At 39.6% G+C, this 25532-nt stretch overlaps 1 protein-coding gene across 4 annotated transcripts in view; it reads left to right on the plus strand.

Moving 5' to 3' along the window:
• Positions 1-25532, plus strand: part of MAP4K3 (mitogen-activated protein kinase kinase kinase kinase 3) — a 140021-nt gene that overhangs the window by 25228 nt on the left and 89261 nt on the right. For 3 of the 4 annotated variants that reach the window (XR_012903069.1, XM_075925807.1, XM_075925808.1), the window contains exons 3-9: positions 4788-4878; positions 10038-10102; positions 12734-12789; positions 16269-16316; positions 19558-19600; positions 21778-21850; positions 25299-25430. Coding sequence is in view for 3 of the 4 variants with exons in the window: in XM_075925807.1 (XP_075781922.1) it covers positions 4788-4878; positions 10038-10102; positions 12734-12789; positions 16269-16316; positions 19558-19600; positions 21778-21850; positions 25299-25430 (508 nt within the window). In the remaining variant the exon portion in view is untranslated. The remainder of the gene's footprint in view (positions 1-4787; positions 4879-10037; positions 10103-12733; positions 12790-16268; positions 16317-19557; positions 19601-21777; positions 21851-25298; positions 25431-25532) is intronic. The other variant, XM_075925809.1, reaches the window with a different exon arrangement.

Genomic DNA, 25532 nt, shown 5'->3' on the forward strand with positions numbered 1-25532 from the left:
ATATAAAGAGGCACTCATCACCAAAAAATTTGGCCTTATATGATTTATATTTGGTTAATGTTCCAAGTAAGAGGAATAGAAACACCATGCACCTCCTGGAGCTACAGAGTATCTTAGGCAGACAGTTACATGACCAGATTTCTCAGCTTTTAGTAGGTGGAAATGATGTTTTGCAACTCTTTCTAAATATGGCATGAATCTGCCTTAGGAACTTAACCCTCAGGACAGTGTTCTGGATTAACATAAACTGCATGCTGGTCCTGAGATAGAGAGGTTCTATTACAGTTTTAATTTTCTTCTAAATTGGGACTAGTACCTTGTGTGGGCTTTTGGCAGCTAATTGATAGGGTGGTGCGTAACTGTGATAAGTCGAAGCTGGCCTCCACTCCAGGACTTCTGAATGACTTTTTGTCCTAAGTAAAGCCAGTTACAATACTGTAATGAAACCTGGATATAACAAAAGCTGCCTCATAGGGGCAAGGTCCACTTTTCAGATGGATCATAGTCTCTCTGCTAGTTGCAGATTAGATGTTTGTGGGGGGAGAATAATTTCTTGCTTTTCATGCTGTCTGAGAGCAGAAACAATATCACGTGACTTAGGCAATCAGTTCTATTTTATGGATAACATAGTTGAATTTGAGCAGTTACGTTGCAGCTTGTAGATTGAAACTTGAGTTCAATACACAAAACAAATGATTTTATAAATATGTTTGTTTGCAAAAGGTTTGGGAAATAAAGGGCTAAATTTGCAACACATTATTTCTTGCAAAGATCATGTGATCATCTCTATTGAAAGTTTTTTAATTCTTTTGGTAATGTATAAGGTTTTAAGCATTGAGGTTATAACAATTTACAGCCAGACCAATACAAAATAAGTTTAGTGTGTGTCCTCAACTCCAGGACAATAGTCTTTGGTAAAAATCTGCCTTTTGGTTTATAAGCATTGTCATTCAGTTATGCGAACACAAGGGTGGGCAAATTCTGGCCTGCGGGCTGGATCCGGCCCTCAGTGGTGGGCCCCCACCTCCGTTTACCTGCACCTCTGCAGGTACTGGACGATTGCAACTCTTATTGGCTGTGAATCGCTGTTCATGGCCAGTGTGAGCGGTGGGAAGCGGCATTCCCATCCACATTGCTTCCCGCCGCTTGAGTTGGCTGCAAACAGCAATCCGCGGCCAATGAGAGCTGTGACCATCCGATACCTACAGAGGTGCAGATAAACATAGCAGCAGTGGCCCACCAGGGACTAAGCCTGGTAGGTTGCCATTTTTTTTTTTTATTGCCCACCCCTGAGCTAACATGAGGTACAATGTAATATGTAATACGGCTTTTTATAACTGGTCGTAACAGGTTACCTGTCCTTAAAAATAGATATATATTTTTTAATTGTTCATAGAGCTAAATGTTGGTGCTCTTAGTCTGTCAGGCATGTTTTTATTTTACTAAGTTATTAACCTAAGATAGCTTTAACAAGAATCCGACTTCTTTAAAATGTGTATTCTAATAGATGGCAAACTCCTATAAAAATAGCTTTTCCAAAACACACATGAATACTAATTTGTCCTATTGACCTAAAGAATTAGAACAAAGCCATAGTTTGAAATGCTGACTTGTAAAATAACTGGGGGGGAAGCTTTTTAAAAAAAGCTAAGCTAAGAAGGGGGGAAGCTAAGAAGGGGGGAAGCTTTTTAAAAAGTTGAATTAGATTCATTTTCCATTGCAATCTTCCCCCCTTCTTAGTTTCTAAGTCTTCTTCCCAAGAAATACAACACTGGCAGAACACTTTATTCCTACAGCTTGACCACATTTTTCTAGAGTAAACATGGTACCAGGCGTCTGTAATGGAAAGATTGGCACAATCTAGGTACCAGATAAAAAGGCTCAGATAAATGGTAAAGCAACAATACTGGAGAAATGCCTGAACATACAAGGTAGCACTTTCTGTATAGTTATGCTCAGTAAGTTTGTTTCAAGGTTATTGAGGAGTGCTGTGACATGACTTCTCTATAGGAAGATAATCCAAGATGGATCTAGAGCAGGGCTACTCAACTTTGGAAGCTCTGGGGGCCACAATGATACTCTTAGCACATGCCGAGGGCCGCAGTTTAAGTGTGGTTGTATATACATGCGAATATATATGCAAATATATACAAATAGCTTATTTGTAAGCCCACTGCTTACAGGTAGGCCCACTGCTTAGTGAGGAGGGAGAAGCAGTAACAGGAAACTTGGAAATGGCGGAGATGCTCAATGACTTCTTTGTTTCGGTCTTTACCGAGAAGTCTGGAGGTGTGCCTAATGTAGTGAATACAAGCAGAAAGAGGGTAAGTTTAGAAGATAGGATACACAAAGAACAAGTTAAAAATCACTTAGGAAAGTTAGATGTCAGCAAGTCACCAGGTCCTGATGAAATGCATCCCAGGATACTCAAGGAGCTGATAGAGGAGGTATCTGAGCCTTTAGCTATGATCTTTGAAAAATCATGGCAGACAGGGGAGATTCCAGAAGACTGGAAAAGGGCAAATATTGTGCCCATCTATAAAAAGGGGAATAAGAACAACCCAGGAAACTATAGACCGGTCAGTTTAACGTCTGTCCCAGGGAAGATAATGGAGCAGGTAATTAAGGAAATCATATGCAAACACTTGGAAGGTAATAAAGTGATAGGGAATAGCCAGCATGGGTTTGTGAAGAACAAGTCATGCCAAACTAATCTGATAGCTTTCTTTGATAAGATAACGAGCCTTGTGGATAAGGGAGAAGCGGTGGATGTCATATACCTAGACTTTAGTAAGGCATTTGATACGGTCTCGCATGATATCCTTATTGATAAACTATGCAAATATAACTTAGATAGGGCCACGATAAGGTGGGTGCATAATTGGCTGGATAACCGTAGTCAGAGAGTTGTTGTTAACGGTTCTAAATCCTGCTGGAAAGGGATAACAAGTGGAGTTCCTCAAGGGTCTGTTTTGGGACCTGTACTGTTCAATATCTTCATCAATGATGTAGATATTGGGATAGAGAGTACGCTTATTAAGTTTGCAGATGATACCAAACTGGGTGGGGTTGCGACTTCTTTGGAGGATAGGGACATAATTCAAAATGACCTTAGCAAGTTAGAGAAATGGTCAGAGGTAAACAGGATGAGGTTTAATAAAGAGAAATGCAAAGTGCTCCACTTAGGAAGGAACAATCAGTTCCATACATACAAGATGGGAAGCGACTGTCTAGGAAGGAGCATGGCGGAAAGGGATCTAGGGGTCATAGTGGACCACAAGTTGAATATGAGTCGGCAGTGTGATGCTGTTGCAAAAAAAGCAAATATGATTCTAGGTTGTATCAACAGGTGTGTTGTAAGCAAAACTTGTGAAGTCATTCTGCCACTCTACTCTGCACTAGTTAGGCCTCAGCTGGAGTACTGTGTCCAGTTCTGGGCTCCACATTTCAAGAAAGATGTGGAGAAATTGGAAAGGGTGCAGAGAAGAGTGACAAGAATGATTAAAGGTCTAGAGAACATGACCTATGAAGCCAGGCTTCATGAACTGGGCTTGTTTAATTTGGAAAAAAGAAGATTAAGGGGGGACATGATAGCGGTTTTCAAATATCTAAAAGGGTGTCACAAGGAGGAAGGAGAAAATTTGTTCCTCTTGGTTTCTGAGGACAGGACAAGGAGTAATGGGCTTAAAGTGCAGCAGGGGAGGTTTAGATTGGACATTAGGAAAAAATTCCTAACTGTCAGGGTGGTCAAATATTGGAATAAATTGCCAAGGGAGGTGGTGGAATCTCCCTCTCTGGAGATATTTAAGAACAGGTTAGATAGACATCTGTCAGGGATGGTGTAGGTGGAGCTTGGTCCTGCCTTGAGGGCAGGGGGCTGGACTCGATGACCTCTCGAGGTCCCTTCCAGTCCTATTATTCTATGATTCTATGATTTCACACTGACGGGCATGAATACAAAGCACTTCCCACAGTGTCCTGGCACCTTTTCCCAGGGGGCTAGAAACACCGACATCCTGTACCCCATCTGTTCTAGCCAGCCTGTCCATGTGCGTCTCCCAGGCGGGGTGAGTACTGAAAAACGCCTCACCACTGTGAAACATGTTCTCCGTGGAAGCCATGTTCAAAGGATCCCACCTGCGGGCCGCATATTGAGTCCTGCGTAAACTCAAACTGCCCCAAGGACCACAAACAAATGGGCTGCGGGCTGCATGTTGAGTAACCTGATGTAGATGATTGCTAGAGGTAACAAATTTTGCCATATTTCCATAATATTGATTAATGATAGTACATCTAGAGACCCACACAGCAACATGCCAAGGAAAATAATTAAGTTGGGAACTTTCTTAGGCAGAGCAATTCCTGCCAGTGAGGAAAGAGACTGTTGAGCAAACAACCGGGAGGCTGTTCACTTTTAGGATTGGCAATAAACGGGGACATTGTTATTCATTCACATATATATATATATATATATATCTGCACAGGAGTAAGAATAAATGATTATTTTTATAATTTTACTCTTTATTTAAAGAGTAATTGGATTTTAAAAAAAGGCTTGAGAAGAGCTGTGAGCAGGGCTCCATTCTGGCACTTCTGATTTCAAATATATAGTTACTTGTATTACCTTAGTCTATTGGAACGTGTGTCGGTTTACAAAGTGCAGTATTATATAATTTCAAAGTCTATTAATTACCAAAGCTCATAAGTTAAAAAAGTATTGAAAGCCAAACTCAGAGGAATGGATATTTAAATAAAACTACAAAAATATCAATTGTTTTCTTCTTCAGGGGAAGATTTTGCTGTTGTGCAGCAGGAAATCATTATGATGAAAGACTGTAAGCATCCAAACATTGTTGCTTATTTTGGCAGCTATCTCAGGTACAATTTTTGTTTCTTTTGCTCATTTCAAAAATACTATAGTGCTACCTTTCTAAAAAGGAATGATCTATAGCAAAACTTAGCAAAATATAATTTATTAACCACTATTACACTGCCACATTTTCTCTCTTTCCTTTAACAACTGTACTGATTAAGATAGTTCTCTATAAATAGACTGTTTCTACTACTTACTGGATCTTTCAGGGTCATCACAGTTCAGTGTAGGTGACATTTAATTACATCCTTGAATGTGAATTGAGATTTCACAAACACTGTATTGGGACAGCACTGAATGAATTCAGCAGGATGAATATGCCAAATGTAAAGAGAGCTATGTGCACACAAGAATCTTTAATGAGGTTTTACTAGATAGATTTTTCTCTTAATGTAGTAGCGCTTTTTAAAAACTATCTTTTAGTTTGCATCTAATTACCTCTGTAAATGGTGGTTACATCAAGACTTTGCATTAAAAATAATTCTTGGCTGTTTGAAAATAGAAAATTAAGGAAAAAATTAGGAGACAGCGACTCTCTTGCATTTGGTAGAATACTTATTATGCAGGGACATTATTATATTGTGGGACACAGGAGAATGGATACTGAAAATTTCTCATGGCAACTAACATTTATTTTGGGATACTCTTTGTTATCTGAAGATGTTGATACATATTTCAGTTTTTTATTTTTTTCATCCTGATCCTGATACAGTTTTTGGCTTATTTAGAGGTCTTAACTATACAATTTTTATTAAAAAGAAACAGAGTCAGTTGCTTGACCACACTTTGATTTGTTATGAAGAATATTTAAGTGACCAACTAGCCAATAGCAGTCAGGATTATTGTTACAGTATAGGGAAAAGGTTCAGTACTTTAACTGTCTTCAGAAAGATGTGTTATGCATTGTTGTTAAGTTCACTTTACGTAGGTGTACTCACAAGGTTGTTAATCTCAGCTGGTAGCATTTTTAGGAGGGTTTTATAAATTGCACATCTCTTTGTGTCAGTAAATTTCAACCCATTAGTTTGTCCCAATTCCTTAACTTACTGTTCTGTTCCTTCCTTGTCTTTGTTTTGGATACTAGCACTGGACAATGTGAATAACTCCCTACCTATTTTTATGCTATAATAATCATGTGTCCTAGTCCTGACAGCTTTCCTATCTATGTAAGCCAAGCTTACTTCTGCTAATGCAAGGTGTTATGAGATACTTGGCATAAGTGAATAGGGTTATAATAAAGGTATAGGAAAATTCAGGCTGTATAAGTGTTATAATATTTGTGCCTATTGCTGTTTGTTTAATGCATGTTAATATATGAAGTGTGGCTAATACGACTGTTAATATGATGTAGGCACTAGCCAGCATATTGATCAACATACTCAATAGGTATCCCATCTTCCCCTGCTTTTGTTTCTTTGGAGTAGTTTCTTGAGTGAGAGATCAATGAGGCCCAATAAGTATTTAATTATGTATACAAAGTGGAACAGCTCCAATAGGAAAGAGTGAAAGAGACAAGGGTGGTTGGGCATCCAACTGGGTTGTGGGAGACAGATTCAAGTCACTGTTCCAAATTGGCAGGGCCAGAACATGGACTTGTCTCCTACATTACAGATGCTCTGGGCTGTTGGCTATTCTGAAATGGGATTGTATGTGTGTGCCTGTCTCTCTCTCATGGTTTTTCACAATGTTTTTTGAAAGATGTTATCTTTTGTCTGATGCACGTTGAAACTTTGCCTATATGGTCCAGGAACCCTCATCCATCATATCAAGAGTTTGTAGGGTCAGGCTCCTACATGTACTCTCTTTAGGGATAGTGATGCAGCGTATAGTAGGTGGGAAAGATTGTAAAACTTGGAATAGAGAGATTTAGCACTAAAGTAAAAGATCAATTTCAGTGTGTGAATATTTTCTTCTAATTTGATTTTTAGAAGTGTTTTAGCCTTGATTTTTCAATCAGGAAGCTGAAGGTTAATCCATTAGCACCATTATATCCTCTTCTTGCCCACGTTTGTCATTTTATTAATCTGTGCTATAGTATAAAATAGACCTAGCTAGAAAAATTAACTGTTACGCTGTCTGGAGTGGCTTATGACTGTGTCAAAAACAGTGCAGACGCTCTGAACTGCTAATATCGTCTATGATTAATGTGACGTTCTGTGCCTTGGGAGAGCACTCTGTAACCCCACATTCCTGATCTGTATGTCACTGTGATATTGCATACAAAGCATGCCATGTGAGGTAGCTGGGAAAGAATTGTCTTGTATGGTTTTCACTAAAATATGCTGTGGATTTGGGAGGCGTCCAGATGCTAGTTCTACAGACACAGTGACAAGGGAGATAACCGGCATTGGGTGGGTGCTGCTGAACAGACATCACCCGCAATTGTTCAGCAGCAGAACTACAATGCAATGACTTGCCCGCATGAGGCCACACCAAGGAAATTGTATTGCTTAGCCTTTCCTGAGGACTCAGCAGTGTCCGCTGGACATGCCCGGACTTAAATTCTCCAAACACATGGACTGAGGGCATGAAAAGCAAACACAGGGGCTCATGCTTTGCCTTTCTCCTGCCTCCTCCTATGCTGCAAGCAACAAAGGCACTCAGAAGATGGAAGACTGCCAATAGAAGAGGTGGGCCCAGGTTTAAGGGACAAATCTGTTTACTAAGGACTGAAGCATCCAGTTGGGCGAGGAAAAAAGCTTAATCTAGTTGTTGCCCTGCCTAATGGGGTCAGAGTTTAGACAGCATGTTCATATTTCCTTTTCTTTTGGCAATGGCTTTGTCTTTTGGCTATTGCTTATAGCCACTTAAAATCTATCTTTTGTAGGCAATAAACTTGTTTACCTTCACCAGTGAGTTTGCTTGAAGTGTTTGGTAAATTTGCTCAGGGGGTTTCCAAAACTGGTATATATCCACTTTCCATTGAAGTGGTGAACCAATTAAAAAGGTATATTCCTAAGGTACAGTGCTGGGAGGGGGAGTGGGAGGCGGGGAAGGGAGGGCAGGGATCTGGCTGTTTCCTTACTCAAAGAGATTCATGAGTGGCTGTGGGAGCATTCATAGAATCCAGCAGCTGGGTATGGGGCTCTACATGCAGTTGTGCTGAGTGATAACAGTACCTGGGGAGGCTTGATGCTTAGAAGTAGCAAGGCATTGAGAGAGACAGCCCAGGCTGGCAAGAGTCAAGGAGACCACAGTGGTCCCACAGTCCTGGGCTGCACCTTAGGGATCCCATCATAGTATTTCACCAACCCAGTAAATAAAATGAACTTCTGGATCATTCTACTTAGTCAGATCATGGAGTCACACACAGACCCCTTGGTTTCTTCTGTCTGTCTTCTCCCCCAAGCAATCTAGTGATAAATGGCCAATTACACAAAAATCACACACTATTCAGGTTGCTTCCAGTTCCAAGAGACAAGTATTTACCCCGGATTAAGTGGTAACCCTAGCTCTTACACCTAAGTAATGCCTCTAGCCCAGGGGTGGCCAACCCAATAAAGGCAAAGAGCCACAATAGTTGGGAGGGATAGCGCAAAAGGCCAAGGGGAAAAAGTTGTCGAGCCACAGGGAGACTTTGTGAACCACAGTTTAAAGCGGGGGGGGGGGGGGGGGCAAGAGCTATGGGTTGGCCAGCCCTGCTCTAGCCAATCCTATAATAAACTATCTAAAGATTTATTAATTAGGAAAAGGAAAACTCATTTATAGGTTGGTGCAAGCAAGCATATATATACAAAGGGGTTTACCATTTATGATTGGTAAAGATAACAGAGATGTGGTAATCTATGAATTCAAATGTCTTTCAGGGCAGAACCGGGGTAACTCCTGGGAATTGCTGCCTTAGTTTATTGTTTCTGGCCCTGTGAGAGTACAAACAGCAAGGAAACGATTAATTTTCTTGTAACCCTGTTTTATCTTTTACCGGTGATTTCTGGTGGCACATAGCCTTTCCAAAATGTGACAGTGCCATTCAACAGTCCTTTGTATTGTGATGTTTCTTAATATCCTATTTAGTCTTGATAGACCCTCCCCCCCCCCTTAATGAGCCCTGGGAGGAGAGGGCTTTGATTCCTGTGCTTGGGTTCACAAGTTCATGGCAAATATTTTCAGAGTTATAAACCAAAACTTGCATATTTCTTTGTAGCATGGAGTATAGACATTACAAGTGAGGTTAATGCATATAGCAGCTTACAAACATTTCATAGCATCTAAATACATTCTTAGAAGAATAGTAGCTATTTTGAACCACACTAGCATATAGGGAGCTGGGTTTGTTTCCAGCTGTGAGTTTAATTTCTTAGCGTAGTGTCTAGGGCCTTAGCTAGAACTGGCACTGGCTCACCAACATCCCAATAACTAATTCGAGTTGGTGTACTTATTAACAATTCTTTATTTGTACGCTGTGTGGGATGAGCCCACTTAGTTACCACTGAGGGCCCTACTGTTTTATATTCTGGGTCATTTGAGTCAATCAGTTTTATTGATAGAGAAAAGAACATTTCTCTGTATTTTAAATTGTCATTCACTGAAAATACATATTCTTTTTATCTTTCATTTCTGGTAGTGTTGTGATGGACATTACATTGCTTTGTGTTTCCAAAACAAAACTCTAAAAAGTAATCTTTATACATTTAAAAAATGGTACATTGATGGGGAAAATTTCAAAAACATTAAGCTGTTATTTTAATGTTCAAATTTTCTCCAATTATGTCTTCTGTAAAGTAAGCCTTTGTGAGAACTAGCTGATCATTCCATTCTTCTGTTTTTGGAATGGGAAAATCCTTGAGTGGTGGTTAGCTTTTATCCTGCCAGTCAGATCGAGGGAATGGTGTTAACTCAGTGTTTTCTTTCTCTCCACTGTTACCATAGAAAGCAAATTAGCCAGTGATTAGGAAATAAATTTCCTTTGATAGTCAATTCATAGGAATTTTATAAAGCACACATGCTTCATTCTTATTGTTCATATTAATGGAAAAAATTGGGGACAATTTTGAATGTTTGCTTAAAGTAGATATTTTGAGTATCATTCTAGAAAAGTGTTTTCTTTGTACTTGCATAATGTGTGGCTTGTGATGTTCTGTTGCTTAATGCTAAAGACTTTGAATTATCTTTAGTAGGCCAAGTTGTAAATATGGAAGACTAATGAATGGTTTTTACTTTTTAGGCGAGATAAACTATGGATCTGCATGGAGTTTTGTGGCGGTGGTTCTTTACAGGACATTTATCATGGTAAGCCACCACCGTGACTCTGTGAAAGCTAAATACAGGCAGTCCCCGGGTTACATGGATCCGACTTACATCGGATCCCTACTTACAAATGGGGTGAGGCAACCCCGCACTAGCTGCTTCCCCCCAGCAGACCAGGAAGTCGCGAAGCTAGCGCCCCCCCAGCAGACCAGAGAGACGTGGAGTGGCTTTTCTCAGCAGACACCTCAGCTTGAGAATAAAGGACTGAGGGAAGTGAGGTGTGGGAGAATAAAACTGAGCTCTGGAGAAATGTTTGGCTAGAGTTTCCCCTACAATATGTACCAGTTCCGACTTACATACAAATTCAACTTAAGAACAAATCTACAGTCCCTATCTTGTACGTAACCCGGGGACTGCCTGTATATAACTTGTTAGACCTGTATTTAAGGGTTAAAACGGAAAGTTTTAAAATTCTCATCATTCTTTACCTATGTCTTAGGGTTTAATATATGTTATAACAACCATTTAATGACAGTTTTAACTTAAGGACAAATAGTATATTTATTAGAAAAGAAACAGTTTGCCAAAACAAACAGAATTAACTATATATTTTTAAATATGAGAGAAATAACTTATGAGCATTGATATACTATACTCTCTCGTTTATCTTTAGTTTTACAGTATTTCTAATGTAAAAAAATGAAGAACGTATTTCCAATCGTGCCGTTTTAGCATATATCTACTTTTCTTCCAAGTTCATATGAGCTTGGCCGTACCATATTACACACTATTACCTGTAGATAGCGGGTATATTGGACCTATTTGTCATGAATAATGTTCCTTGCATAGAGAGATAGTGTCATGTAAAGGGCACTACTAAATTTGCATCCATTAAAACCGTGTCCTGAACCGTGAAATCGGGTCTCTCCCATGAAATCTGGTCTTCTGTGTGCTTTCCGATACTACACACATTTCATGGGAGAAATCAGCGTTTCTCAAAATGGGAGTTCTGACTCAAAAGAGGGTTGGAGGGGAGGAGTCTCAAGGTTATTGTAGGGAGGCTTATAGTTTTGCCACTCTTACTTTTGCTCTGTCTTCAGATCTGAATGGTGAAGAGCGATAGTGATGGCTACAGCACGATGAAATACCTGTGGCTGCCTGTATGAGCTGTCTTGGTCTTGCAGGGCTCAGGCTAAGAGTCTGTTCAATTGTGGTGTAGATATTTGGGTGTGGATAGGAGTCCTGGCTGTGGGACCCCACTAGGAGGTAAAGACCTAGGGCTCGGGCTCCAGTTGAAGCCCAGATGTTTACACTGCAGTTGAACAATCACTTAGCTGGAGCCCCAAGAATGTTTAACTGTAGTGTAGACATACCCTGAGGATTTAATTGTCGAGGGCTGTGGTCTGATTGGATTGAGACACAGCCTGGAAATTAGTTAAATGAGTAGTCTTCTGCTCTAAAGAGCAGGGTTGAGGCCAAACACTGCAGGGCATCTGTTCAGCCACTTTTTTGAAATAAGCTCATTTCCTAATGATCAAGTCTTCCGCATCACAGAAGCTATCTTCCCAATTGGTGCGCTTACCAATGTTAGCAGAAATGCCCAGGGCTGAGTTGACTACTCAGATAACTTCTTGGGTCAATATAATGATCTTTGAAAGTAAAATTGTCCTTTAGTTTGATTACAGTTATGAGATGAACTTGAAGGTATGGATGCTGTTTTACTCTTCCAGTGCAGAAGATGAAGCTGTTGGGTGGAAATTTGTAGGATAAATCGGAAATTAAAGAATTAAAGTTAGTTTAAGTTTGGTTAATATGCATGTGTTGCAAAGAGAGGACCTGACTAGCAAGCAGAAGACAGGCCTTGAAAATAATTAGTTATAAGTAGGGCTCTACCAAATTCACGGTCCTCTTTGATCAATTTCATCGTCATAGTATTTTTAAAATAATGAACTTTATCGTTTTATTGAAATCTGAAATCTATGGTAAGAGGTGGGGGGATTTCAGTCCTGCTGCCCGTACTTCTGCACAGCTACTGGTGGCGGCGCTGCCGTCAGAGCTGCGCACCTGGAGAGTGGTGGCTGCTGGCTGAGAGCTCAGCTCTGAAGGCAGAGCTACTGCCAGCAGCAGTGCGAATGGAAGGATGGCATAGTAGGGTACTGCCACCTTCTGCCGTGCTTCCTGCAGAGCAGGGCCGGCACTCAACAGTAGCAGCCACTCTCTGGCCCGCTCACTTCTGAAGGCAGCAACCCAGAAGTAAGGGTGGCATGGTAAAATATTCCCACCTTTGCTTTTGTGCTGCTGTTGGCAAGGTGCTGCCTTCAGAGCTGGGCACCTGGCCACTAACTGTCACGCTCTGGCCACTGAGCTCTAAAGGCAGCGCAGAAGTAAGGGTGCTATACTGTGACTGTACTGCAGCTCCACTTCAGGTCAGGAGCTTCAGTTTGAGACATGCTGGTCCACCCTAGGAAATCTGTACAGTATAGGGTAAAAGTACACAAGGCCAAATTTCATGGGGGTAGACTGGATTTTAGTTTGTGATGTTTTTTTCCTGGCTGTGAATTTGGTAGGGACCTACCCATGAATTCTTAGGAAAAGTTAGTGTCATTTAGATGTCTAGATTTAACTGATTCCAGAACTTCATTCTTCCAAATGTATATATTTTCTTTCTTGCAGTGACTGGACCACTTTCAGAACAGCAGATTGCCTATGTTAGCAGAGAAACACTACAGGTAGCTAACATTCTAATTTGAACATAATTGTTGTCTTCAGGAAAAAATAAAATGACTCAAAACATCTGATCATCTGGAAGAATCATGTTGCATATTAGCAATTACTATATCTGTGGCTAAAGATCCTGTATAATAGCCTTCACAGAATGTAGATTTATTCTGTCCTCTTGCCCAAGTTATTGCAGTTTTTTTAAAAGGAGTTTAACACTTTCCATTTTCCCTGTGGTCATGAAATTGGCAGTGAAAGATTGAAGACTAGGGAAAGCTGTTAAAAATGAACAATTACATATGAATTTGTCTGTGTGCATAATTGCATTAAATAAGATATGATTTATACCATAGATTTTATTTATACCATAGATTAGGAAATAACTTGGAAAATTCAGTTTTGGATATGGAAATGTGTTATAAATCTCCTTTTTATGAAATAAATATAATCATGTGTCAGAGGGGTAGCCGTGTTAGTCTGAATCTGCAAAAGTGGCGAGGAGTCCTGTGGCACCTTTTAGACTAACTGAAGTGTAGGAGCATAAGCTTTCGTGGGCAAAGACCCACTTCGTCAGATGCATCTGACGAAGTGGGTCTTTGCCCACGAAAGCTTATGCTCCTACACTTCAGTTAATCTATAAGGTGCCACAGGACTCCTCGCTGCTTTTGCAAATATAACCATATAGCTTAGTTATTTACATATATCTTTGTTTGGAAAATACCAACCTATAATGTGTGGTCTCTTCCCTTTTTCTTTTGGGAAACTTTTCATTCCATTTTATTCTTCTAGTCTGAGAGTCTTGTGCTCTCTTTCAAATGAGAAATTTCTTTACCTATATGGAATGAGATTTTTGGGATTATTTAATTTTTGGTTGTTTGAGAAATAATATCTTAATTCTCAGTTAGTTAGGTGTATATTTCTTAGGGAAAATAAATGAAATACCTCATATACAGTATTTGAATACAGGCAGTCCCCGGGTTACATGGATCCGACTTGCATCGGATCCCTACTTACGAACGGGGTGAGGCAACTCCGCACTAGCTGCTTCCCCCCAGCAGACCAGGGAGATGCAGAGCGGCTTTTCTCAGCAGACACCTCAGCTTGAGAATAAAGGACTGAGGGAAGTGAGGTGTGGGAGAATAAAACTGAGCTCTGGAGAAATGTTTGGCTAGAGTTCCCCCTACAATATGTACCAGTTCCGACTTACATACAAATTCAACTTAAGAACAAACCTACAGTCCCTATCTTGTCCCTATCCGGGGACTGCCTGTATTATACAAATGAATGTTTTGTAGATTATGAAATTATCAATTAATGCATGTATGATATTACAATACTTTGACTAAATATAACTTTCATGGGTTCTAATGTGCTTAAAATAGGCAAAATGAATAATTCATTCACCCTCATTAGTCAAAAATCTGAGGAAAATTTAGCTTGTATCACACTCTAAAAGTTATTAGCCTTATTCCAAGGCTTCCAAAACCAAGGTCCTGGTCCCATGGAAATTGATAGGAGTTTTGCCACTGACTTGAGTGGGTACTTCCAAGTCCATGTTTAGGAATCTAACAAAATGAACTTCTTTCACAAGTATTTCCCAGTAGCTACCACTGAGATCAGCGGGAAAGGCTGTGTACTCATCACGGTTGGGGAAATCTCTTCAGTTTTTAAGGTGCCTAAATATGGCCTTCAAGAGTCTACCTTTAGACATCTGGCTTCTGAAGTCTTGGCCTTGAGTTCTTTTAGACCAGTGATGGAAGTGAGCAAACTGTTGGCCCAGTCCTGCCGCAGCCCTAAGACGTTTAAATCTAGGGACTAGGAGAAAAACTGTTGAAGCTGAAGTCAGTTGTATTTCTGAAGAGCTTTATTCTGAAGAGAATCCCTCTTTTGGGTCCCTGCATGCGCACACAGTGAGGAATCCCTCATCTCAAAAATCTGAATCACTGGTTCCAGCAGGTTTATGTCTCATGCCGACCATGCTCAGGCACCTAGTTTCCCCCTTAGTGTCTCAGTGATCAGTTCTTTTCTCCCATGGTTAAATAAAAGAGTTCTAGTCAGGATCATTGACTAGTTTTCCAGCCAAATTGCATTCAGGCTATTGATTATCTGACCCCCAAAAAAGAGAGAGATAAAACACCTCTCCCAACCATATCCTTGCTAATGCTACTCTCTAGCTTGGTGTTTATGCTGTGCTCGTTATCTGAGCAGCTAACAAGTCTTTGAAACAAACCCCTATTTTTTGTTCTCTACCAGTCAGTGGTTTGCTTTTGTCTTTGTGTGAAGGCTATTTCACAGAAGTGGGGTTTACTTTGCAATTTGACGATGGTGATATTCACAGGAGTCCCAGTTTTTTTTCCCCACAAGTGAATTTTATAATTTTGTGCCACTTGCCAAAATAGGTTTCGTTCCCACACTTAATTGAGTTGTGGGTGGAACCATTGTTTACCTGTAGCCAATCTCATAGCACATTTTAGAGATAAGGAATAGAACCTTGAACTTGATTCTGTCTGCTCACTGAATACAGTGCAGAGTGGACCAGTGAAGTGCTGTGTGCTTCCAGCAGCCTGCATGGCTATCAAGCGCAGTTCCTTCCCCTTCATTCTCACCACCTTGAAGTTCAAGTCTGGAAGCATTGCTGAGGCACTGATCTTAGGTCAGTCCCAAGCAGCATCTGTGGCTTGTGGAGTTTACATATCTGTGCTTTCAGCTTCAGGTTTCTCCAAGCCTTTAACTGAACCGTATGGGCAATTGATGTGCTCTCATTTTCTATTCTTTATCGTTTAAAATATGGAAGAAGAAAGCTGGTTCACTGACTTTAGAAATGCCATGATTGTAGTCACACACTTTCCCTTCTGGAGATTCAATATTACTATGTCTTCTGGTTCAGCAAGGACCATGATTCACTGAGGTGTACCATCCATTCTTGGATATTGCACCACCCCACCTAAAGTACCACCTCCAGAAATTTCACTTAGTTTGATACATGGACCAGAGTGGCGCTCCTGCACTGTGCACAAGGTTTATCTATTTATACACAGATTAGGTGGTTAATTGCACATCAGTATCTAAGCCGCTGATTTATAAAGAGAGAAAGCAATGATAGGCCCTTTAGAAATATCTAAATGTTGGACCACAGAGATGGGAGTCTGTGTGCCCAGAAGGACAATATGGTCACTCTCCCTGTGTTCCTGGTATGGATGTGGTGCTGTTTATATTTATTTACTGATCTTTTCCCTGACCCCTGTTCAGTCTTGTCCTCTCTCCAAATTTGCCTCTGCTAGATGAGTACAGTTTAAATGTCTGTAAAAATCTAGAGCTTCACTCATGTTTTACAATGAGCCAAAACTGTGTTTATTAACTCTAGTAAAGCATTGAATTGTATACTAAATCTTATTCTTTTAATCTAGTAAATAATTTTCTGTAAAATGAAAAATGTTTCAGCCTAGATTATGTAAATATTTTTACTAAAAACCTTATTCTTAAACTTCAGGGATTATATTATCTTCATAGTAAAGGAAAAATGCACAGAGACATAAAGGTAGGTCAATTTTTTTGGATAAAATTAGAAACGCTTATCTCACTATTAGTTGAATATTGTTACATATCCATTTTACAGAGAAATATTTAAGAACTGCTGCCAACTAATCCTTCTTTTTTTTTTTTTTTAAATACTAATGCCCTCTTTCATTGGGCCACCGTAATGATTCTGTACAAAAGAGGAAAAAAGTAGGACACTTCCAAAATGTATGCTTGGAAAATAATTCAGTTTTTATTTCGTAGTTTGAGCAGAGGCACGTACTTGGTTCTATATTGTGGCATTTAGCTTAGGGATGTTAAATATAGAATAATTGACTAATCATATAGTCTATGCAATTTTCATTGACTATTCAATTAGTTGATAAGGGCGCCTCCGCCTTTGAAGTGTAGCAACACCTCATTCTCTCCCTCCGCTGCCTCTTTCTGATAGAGGCAGCAAGGGAGGGGGGAAGCGACTAGTCGTTCCATCCCTTATTTAGCTACTGCCCTGCGTTGAGGGGGAATAGAGACTTGTTGCCTTGGGGGAACATTTTTGGTTGTGCTGGAGGAAAGTGGGGGAGGAGGATTTAATCTTTAACATGTTTGAAGTGCAGCATGTACCTTGCTTTGCACCAGTCAGGAGGGAGTCATGGCATGGCCAAAGTCAACTATTGGAGGCATAACTTTCAGGGCAGGATCTGTGATTCTACCTGGTACTTAATTGGCGGTCGTAGAGGGCATTCCTTCCCCTCTCTTGTGTGTTCAGGTTGGAGGGTAGCCAAAATCGTGGTGTCAGTGAGAAGCTCATAAAACCAAACCCAAACTCCTCAATACTGTTTTTAAATCCTTAAATTTAAACATTTATTGGAAATGTGATGTTAAATCCTTGTGCTATGGCTATTAAAACTATGCTCGGGGTGCAAAATGTGTAGGCAAAGTTTTGAGACCTAGGTGCCTTTGTGCAAGTGACCTGGTTTTCATCCATTTATGTCATTTGGATAGGTTGGAACTCAGCAATTGTGAAGATCAGATGATTTGTATTTAGGAGCCCAACTTTAGACATTTAGGTTGAAAATGCTGACGGTAATATTGTAAAAGGACACTTAAGGAAACAAGCTTTGTATAGATAACTGAATTGTGCTTCACCAGATCTCTGTGCTGTTTAGTGGCCAGATTGCTGTCAGCTTGCAGAGCCATCATAAATGCTTTAGTTTGGCCCATGTAAAGTGGGTTATATGATCTGAAAGCCAATTGAAGATAATTTCAGAATCCAGAACTACTTTTTGTTACTTGTTCATGAATAAAGGGGCTGATCCAGTTGACTTCATTTGGCTATAGATCAGACCCAGAATACTTAATGGAATTTAAACAAAATCTGTGTTAGTCTTATAACATGCAATTCTACAGTGAAAATGACTATGGAAAAATGGCACCCTCTAAGCTAAACTCTGCTTCCTGTATTGAGCAATGTCTGTCTGTTCTGGTGATTGTTACATTTGCTCAAGTTCATGCTGCAGTCAGTGCAGTTTAGAGGAAGTGAGCTGGATTTTAGTATTACTTGTGTATTTGCTGCAGAATTATTTATGAGGTTCTAATCACAAATCTGTCAGTTACACTTGCAGAAAGCCTTTCAGGGAAGCTGGACTGCATGGGAATTACTGAGGGCCTACTTTGTCCTTTTGTATATAAATTGGAAATCCGAAAAACAAGCAATACTTTAGAAAACCTGCTTGACTTTTTCACACGCCAACTTCTGCCACTACGTCAATTTCCTTGCTCTTTCCTGTTTAGCTCTGCCTTGCCAGCTTCTCCCTCAGCTCAGTTCTACCCTTAGCTAATCTCTTTATTCAGCTCAGGCTATTCCCTGTCCTTTGTAACAGGCAATTACATTGGAATCTGGTGTGAAGGACCAAGTTTAGGCACCTGACCTGGTGGTTAAATCAAAATAAGCACTGCATGTAGTCCCCAACAGTATACTGCCCAAATCCAGCACAAGCAAAATCTCTGTTTTGCTAGGTATTTTAATGTCAAGGCAGGCCCATAAGATTACAAGTGAGGCTCCCAAAATGGGACAAAATTGTATTCTTTTGGAAATATAAATCTGATTGCTTCCTGTTTGATCTTTAACCTGCTTTATTAATGAGTGTAGATAGAGAAAGGAAAATAAGATTTAATCAGTACAGATTGAACCTCCATCGCCTGGCACCCTTAGGACCTGTCTGGTCCCGAACCAAGGGATTTGCCAGACTCTAGGTCAGTGCTGGCCCCCGGGGCACTGGACGCTTCCCTCCCCCAGAGCATTGGAGTTTTCCTTTCCCACTGCTGGCTGGCTGGGATTCCACTCCGCTCCACCGGCCAGAGTTCTCCTCCACCCTGCCAGCTGGGGCTCTGTACTGACATAGGGGTACCAGGGCTCCAAACCCAGCCTGCAACCACCACTGCCCAGCTCTTCCCTGGACCTACAACAATCTGGGCCCCAACCTGCTAATTTTTCCCAGTGAGTGCTCTAGCCCCAGAGCTCCCACTGGGTCACTGACAATGCCGAACTAGGGAAATTTGGATTATGGGGATTCAACTTGTAGAGGAAAATGGTCACCAAGCTAATTCTGTTTGGGAGAGAATTTTACATACATTGCGAGAATCTGAGCTCCATAGATATGCATGCTACCAGAAAATGTACTGTGAGCAGGGGGTGGGAATGATAACCTAATGTTGTCATGCCAGTTTTACAAATACTCTGTTACACAGTCTTTCATGGTTTGTCCTCTGCTCTCAATCTCTCTTCAAATTTCATGTCAAAGCATGTATATTTTCTTTGCCTGAATGTCTTAATTTGTCTCTCGCTGCTGTGTTGTTAGAGAGCACAGTTCTGTATCACTTTATCATATAAATAACGGTTTCAGAATGAAGAAGAAACATTGTAACTGTGACTCTATAGGTCTCCATAGAGTTAAGTAAAGGTGGGAGATTATTTGGAGAGGGAGGAGATTCTCCCCCCTTTTTTAATTGCTTTTGTTACTGATGGGGGATTATAATACATTTTACTGTTGCACTTAAGGTGGTGTTTTTTATTTTTATGTCATGTCAAGGGCCTCGAACGTCAGGATAGATGATCTGTTAGCATTTGTGTACCTTTAAATAAGCTAAATATAATACAGGATAATAGCAATATTTGATGCTAAGGTTCATATTCCAGAACATAGAGAAACATAATATTAGAAAAAGCTGCACATTTTAATTGAATTCTTTTTATCTCTTTTAAGGGAGCAAATATTCTTTTAACAGATAATGGCCATGTGAAATTAGGTAAGTACTTCAGAAATACATCAGTTTGTATATGCACTAAAAGATACTGCATATTTTAAAAACTTGTTTGAAGTCTCACCCAAGAAGGTCAGAGTATTCTGTAATACCAGAAAACTTCAGTGACGGGTGTATTATTAGGACTATTTTTTCATTGATGAAGTCTCAGCTGTGGTTGAATTAATGCATGAATGTTCACAACTGGCTAATCAGACTATAGCTTTAGAAATCAGGCAAAAGACAGGCTCCAATAGGGAATTAGTCTGACGTTGGAAAAGATGAGCTAAAAATTAAATCCTTTAATACATTTCATTTTAATAAATGTACTCACCAGATCTGAGAAATATAAAAACTATCTCAAAAAGCTGAAATAATTACATGAATCTAAAAGCATATATCCGAAAATCCTTCTGAATGCAGTACTTATCAGAGTCTATTTTTAAAAACCAAATATTTGTCATAGGTGCAGGAATATATTACATTAAATTTCAAATTAAATTTATAGAATTACTCAGAATTATAGGGAAATTGTTAACTAGTAAAACATATAATTGATCATCTTAATTGCATTTTATGTATTCCAAGAGTAGAAAATGAGAATCCTCAAGTTTTATTTCTTTTTAATTTATATTAACTTTAACATGGTTAAATGATTTCCCAGTCAGAATTAGTTAAACCAGGATGGGAAAGAACACTTTTGTTTAAAAACAAATAAAGAGAAAATCACCATTTTATAAGAAATATTCACACTTAGTCACATTTATTATTCATTTTATTCAAGCACAGTATTAGGTGTTAGGTGCTTTGTTAATGTCTGGATTGGTATTGGAGGGGTAGCCATGTTAGTCTGTAACTGAAAAAACTTAAAAAAACAACTAATAGTCCTACAGCACCTTGGACGCTAACAAAATGTAGATAGTTTCATGAGCTTTCATGGGTGGGCTGTGCCATCTACATTCTAAAGTACTGTACACTCTATACTCTAGAGTGTCTGCATTAGTAGTTTATCTGCTTTGTTTTTAAACTGATAAGTTAATTACTTTTCCAGAAGACTTTCTTAAATTTAACCATGTTATGTTGTTCAAAATGTCATTGGTCATAGTTACAATGCCCTGATTGCCCTTCTACTTTTGTAGAGGCAAAGATGATTTTAAAACATTATTAATAGTAATATTTCTGGTCATGTTTTAGGTTAACATAAGGGACATGTATTACAGTGAAATCTTTGTTATCTGGCACTCTGTTAACCAGAAAACTTTAACTGCCATTGCCCCCAGCCACAATACTGCTACATCTTCAGTCGCACAGGCCTGGCTTGATTTATCATGATTGGCTTAACAATTTTTTATTTAAGAAGTACTAATCATCTTTATCTCAAAATAGAAATGTGAGACCAACTGCCTCACACTACAAAACTACCAATATTAAAAACTTGAGTTTTACTATTATTGTCCATTGGTTGTTCCTAGGTTGATGGGACCCTCAGATATACAGAATTTTTAGATAACTGGAATGCCCTAATCCCCAAGCGTGCTGGATAACACACGTTTTACTGTATACGATAAGCATTAGTATATGTTGTATTATGTGTCTAATACAAAGAGATGTTTCAGTTCTTTACAAAGTCGCAGAGGGGTAACCGTGTTAGTCTGTAACTTTAAAAACGAATGGTCCTATGGTACCTTAGAGACTTACCAAAATGTATAGAATTCATGATTTTGAATATTTTAGTTAGTCTGTGAGGTGCCACAGGATCACGCATTCTTTAGAGAGATTTTCCAAGTACTGCTATGATGTGCTCTCAGCAGAGCGCATCTGAAGGAAATAACTTTGATTAGGGGATTTTTAAAGGTTTTGTACATGGGTAGATGATATAAAATTCATGGGTGTGCTCTAACATGCAAACGCATACATAGTCTCGTGTATGTGAGCATCTGTTAGGACTTGTACACTTGTTCTTCAGGTTTCCTGTGGTGTGTATTTGACAGGAGAGCTGGGAGAAAGTGATTGAATGAAAATACAGCATGGATGCTATAAAAACCTCATTAGCTTCTATATCCCTAGATATTTAGAAATTCTTACTCCCAAAAAGCGTAATTCTCCTGTTGATAATTAATGACTTGCATTTGCTCATTAGTTCATTAACTATCTTCATTCATTAACTATCTTCATTTTTACAGCTGATTTTGGAGTATCTGCACAGATAACAGCTACAATTGCCAAAAGGAAATCTTTCATTGGCACCCCATATTGGTAATTGTGTTTTACTTGATTGTTAATATAATGGTAACTGTTAAAATATCAAACATAAAACATTTACTTAAAAAGGTTTTTTTACTTAATTTCCTGCTTAGACTAAGAATTTTGAGTCTCATTTTATTGCTCTTACATTTTATTTTTATTGACTTATACCAACTGTTAAGCTAGCTAAATATCAGAACGTTGTGGCCAGAATACTGTGATGCTCTGAAAAAGCCGTATCTGCTGTATACTTCATCTGCTGTATACCGTTGACTAATATCAGTACAGTAATTGAATCTAATTCTGATCTTACAAATACTTTCTACCCACCCGTTTGTGTTTTAGTGTTTCTTTACACTAATGTGCCTTTCCTGCAAATCTTCACAGTTAGGAATTGTTTCATTTGTTTATGTCAACAGATGTGTTACTCTCTCTCCAATGCTTTTCTCAGCCACTTCCTCTTCTAAGCATGTTTTAAAAACCTTCCCATATGCTTTAGTCTTTTATTAAATTAAACCCCACTCCTTTCCATCAGCACTCCATACCCTTTAATTCTTTTTTCACTATCACTAGCTTGCAATAATATTTGCTTGCATATTTATTTTAAAATTTCAGCTTTTTCTTTTATTCTGTGCAGAAAATGACTTTCCCTGGCTGCCTTTAAGAGAGTTGTATATATTCTGTGTAAAACATTATTTCTCTTTTCCCTGCTTCTTTGAGAAATGTTTTGAGATTCTGTGTGTGAAAAACATTATGCACAAATATGTATATATTGGCAAAAATCTCTCCATTCAGATTTGTATTATTGAAATAAGCCCGTGAACAAGGTGATCAAATTCTTCCAGTGTGCGGAACATATTTTTAATATGTAGTATCCTGTGGACCCACTGTCCTTTCACAGTTGTGCAAACCACCTTCCACGCATGACTGCATACATGGATTGTAACTATTTCTTGGCTGAGATGCCAGGATGACTCTAATCCTGACCCATATTGGTCTCTACCACCAACCACTATGTAGCTGCCAAGTTTTCAGTCTCCTTTGGTAATGTTTCAAGCTGACTTGCATAACTGTAATTGATTTACATATGATCATGAGCATCGCTTTTGAAAATATTGTGTGGATTTAGTGCTGATAAAAGACACCATTTTCCCTTTGGAGGGCTTGCCTGAGCAGTGGGATCGGTGTGGGCAAGTAAGATGTCATTCCTTGCATGAGGGTTATGAGGCTTATAGATATGCTTGCTTGTTAAATGGTTAACCAGTCCTGTTTACTCTGGCAGTGGCCAGACATGCTGGACTGGAGCAGCCTGGTGTGTGGAGGAATTGGGTCAGACAGTGGGACTGGGTGGTGGGATGTAGATTAAAACATTTCACCAGTTAAGCACTGTTGTTTAACCGGTTAACCATTTTAACATCCCTACCGTGCACCTGTTTGAGGAGATGGAAGGGTAGGGCTGGGCGGTGCTAAAGATAACCAAAGGGATTTGAAGGGGAGAAGGTCTGGTTGCTGGGTGGGAGCAGAGGACGTTGCAATAAGGTAGAACTAGTTCTGTTGATACTTGTCTTTCATTTCCACTTCAGTCCTTGCTCCTTCTTTAGCTCCTGTTCTTTAGTGGTCCCTACCTTCCAGCAGTAGCCCCTTGCTTTCCTTGCCTTAGGCTTATTGCATTAGTGCCCCATCTCCTTCCCTGCTCCAAATGGCTTGGAAAAGGGCTGAGGGTTTAGAAAACATTCAGAGACAGAGCGACTGCCTGGTCAGCATGCGTGTCTCGGTAGTCTCTAGTGGGTGCCCGGCATAACTGCTGCCCAGATTCCTTGCTTGTTTAGGACCCAGCTGAATTGTGTGTCACACAAGATATGCAACAGCACACAGTTTTGCAAATAAATGTTGGAGTGTGATTCATTTTCTCAGAAGTAAAAGTGCAAAGGGGTAAAGAGAAAAATGATGGAAGGAAGAGAGACAGATGTTCATCTCTTCCCCTTTTAGCCAAACTAGCAAACTTTGTGCTTTTGTAAGAGTTTTGTGGTAACATAAGATCGCACACTTGTGTAGTACCTTTGCTTCCAAAAGGATTACAAAATGCAGTACAAACTTAATATAAGACAGTCTCATGAACCACCCCTAGTGAAGTTGCACAGTAATTTAGGACAGAGAACATAGGCTAATGTACTCGGTTGAGATGTCAGAAGAAATTTAGGCAAGAAGCCTGTAAAGAGATCCATATTGGATCATGTTGATGTCATCAAGTTTAACACCATAGCTGTGCAAGAAACATATCTTTCTTGGTCACACATGGTAAGATATTGGTGTTTAGAGCAGTTTTCATGTTTTTCCTTATACAGCGTCATCTGCCACTGATCTGGGCCCTTGATTCATTACTGACTAGGAGGGGGGAGTATCATCTACTGAAATCCTACTCCAACTGGGATTGTCTTGGTGGTATTCCATATTAATGAGTCCAGCCATGCTTGGATTGAGCTTAGAGACTAATATTGCTATAGCATATCTGTACAATAAACCAAAACAGGTGTTTTCACATTACACCACTGTGTCAGTAATTTAAAATGTATTGGTTCTTCTTTTATGAGTATCAGCTGTGTCTATAGTTCTTTTGCATCTAAGGATCTCAAAGTATTTTGCAAATGTTAATGAAGCTTGACAAAGCCCTGGCCGGGTTGATTTAGTTGGGATTGGTCCTGCCTAGAGCAGGGGGCTGGACTTTATGACCTTCTGAGGTCTCTTCCAGCTCTATGGTTCTATGGGTCTATGAATGAAGCATCTCAGCTCCCCAGTGATGTAGGTAATTATTTTTTCCGTTTTGCAGATGAGGAACCTGAGACACAAAGTAGCGAAGTGACAGTGACTCAAAGAATGCAAAAGTAGTTAGATGCATTTTCCTGTAGAATTCTCCTAATCTTCATTTTATCACTTTCCAGGGTCATGCTTTTAAACTTTTTCATAGTTAGATTGTACTCCAGTTTTATTATAAAATGCAGGTCTAGTTTGGTAGTCCAGCAGTAGCTCATTTGAGCCATGGATAAAAAGTCAGCACTATCTGGCTTTATCCATTTGGAGTAATTGGGAGGCAGTATGCTCAGCCATAGGAGGAAATAGAGAGAAATCTCCATCTTATTGTTGCAGTTTCTCTGATGTGGGAATGTTAACTGATTTAGGACTGACTTGCAGCCAGCTCTCCTCATATAAGTGAATGAACACCTCCACCACATTAATACCATAAAGTGGGAGGGGGCAAAAACCTGAAATACCATTGAGGCTCAGCAGATCATAGGATGATTTCAAATCTTTACAGTAAGTCATATAAATAAAGTTTGTGTGTACAGTGTGCTCTAGAAAAATGAATAATAAAACATTGACACGCTGAAAAGTGTTTTGAGTTGGTTGCGGGGAGAGATAAATTAACAGAAATGTCTTTTCTCTTAAAACGTATCTTCTTTAGGATGGCTCCAGAAGTTGCTGCAGTTGAAAGGAAGGGTGGCTATAACCAACTGTGTGATCTGTGGGCCGTTGGAATTACTGCTATAGAACTTGCAGAACTTCAGCCTCCTATGTTTGACTTGCATCCCATGAGGTTGGTAAACAAAGTCTCTGAGTTTTGTTTACAGAGCTTTACAGCCTGCCATAAAGTGGTTGGCTAGACATGTTTGTAAGTCTGAGGGGTTATTGCAAGTAC

The sequence above is a fragment of the Pelodiscus sinensis genome, chromosome 3 (assembly GCF_049634645.1).
Source record: "Pelodiscus sinensis isolate JC-2024 chromosome 3, ASM4963464v1, whole genome shotgun sequence".
Lineage (NCBI taxonomy): Eukaryota > Metazoa > Chordata > Testudines > Trionychidae > Pelodiscus > Pelodiscus sinensis.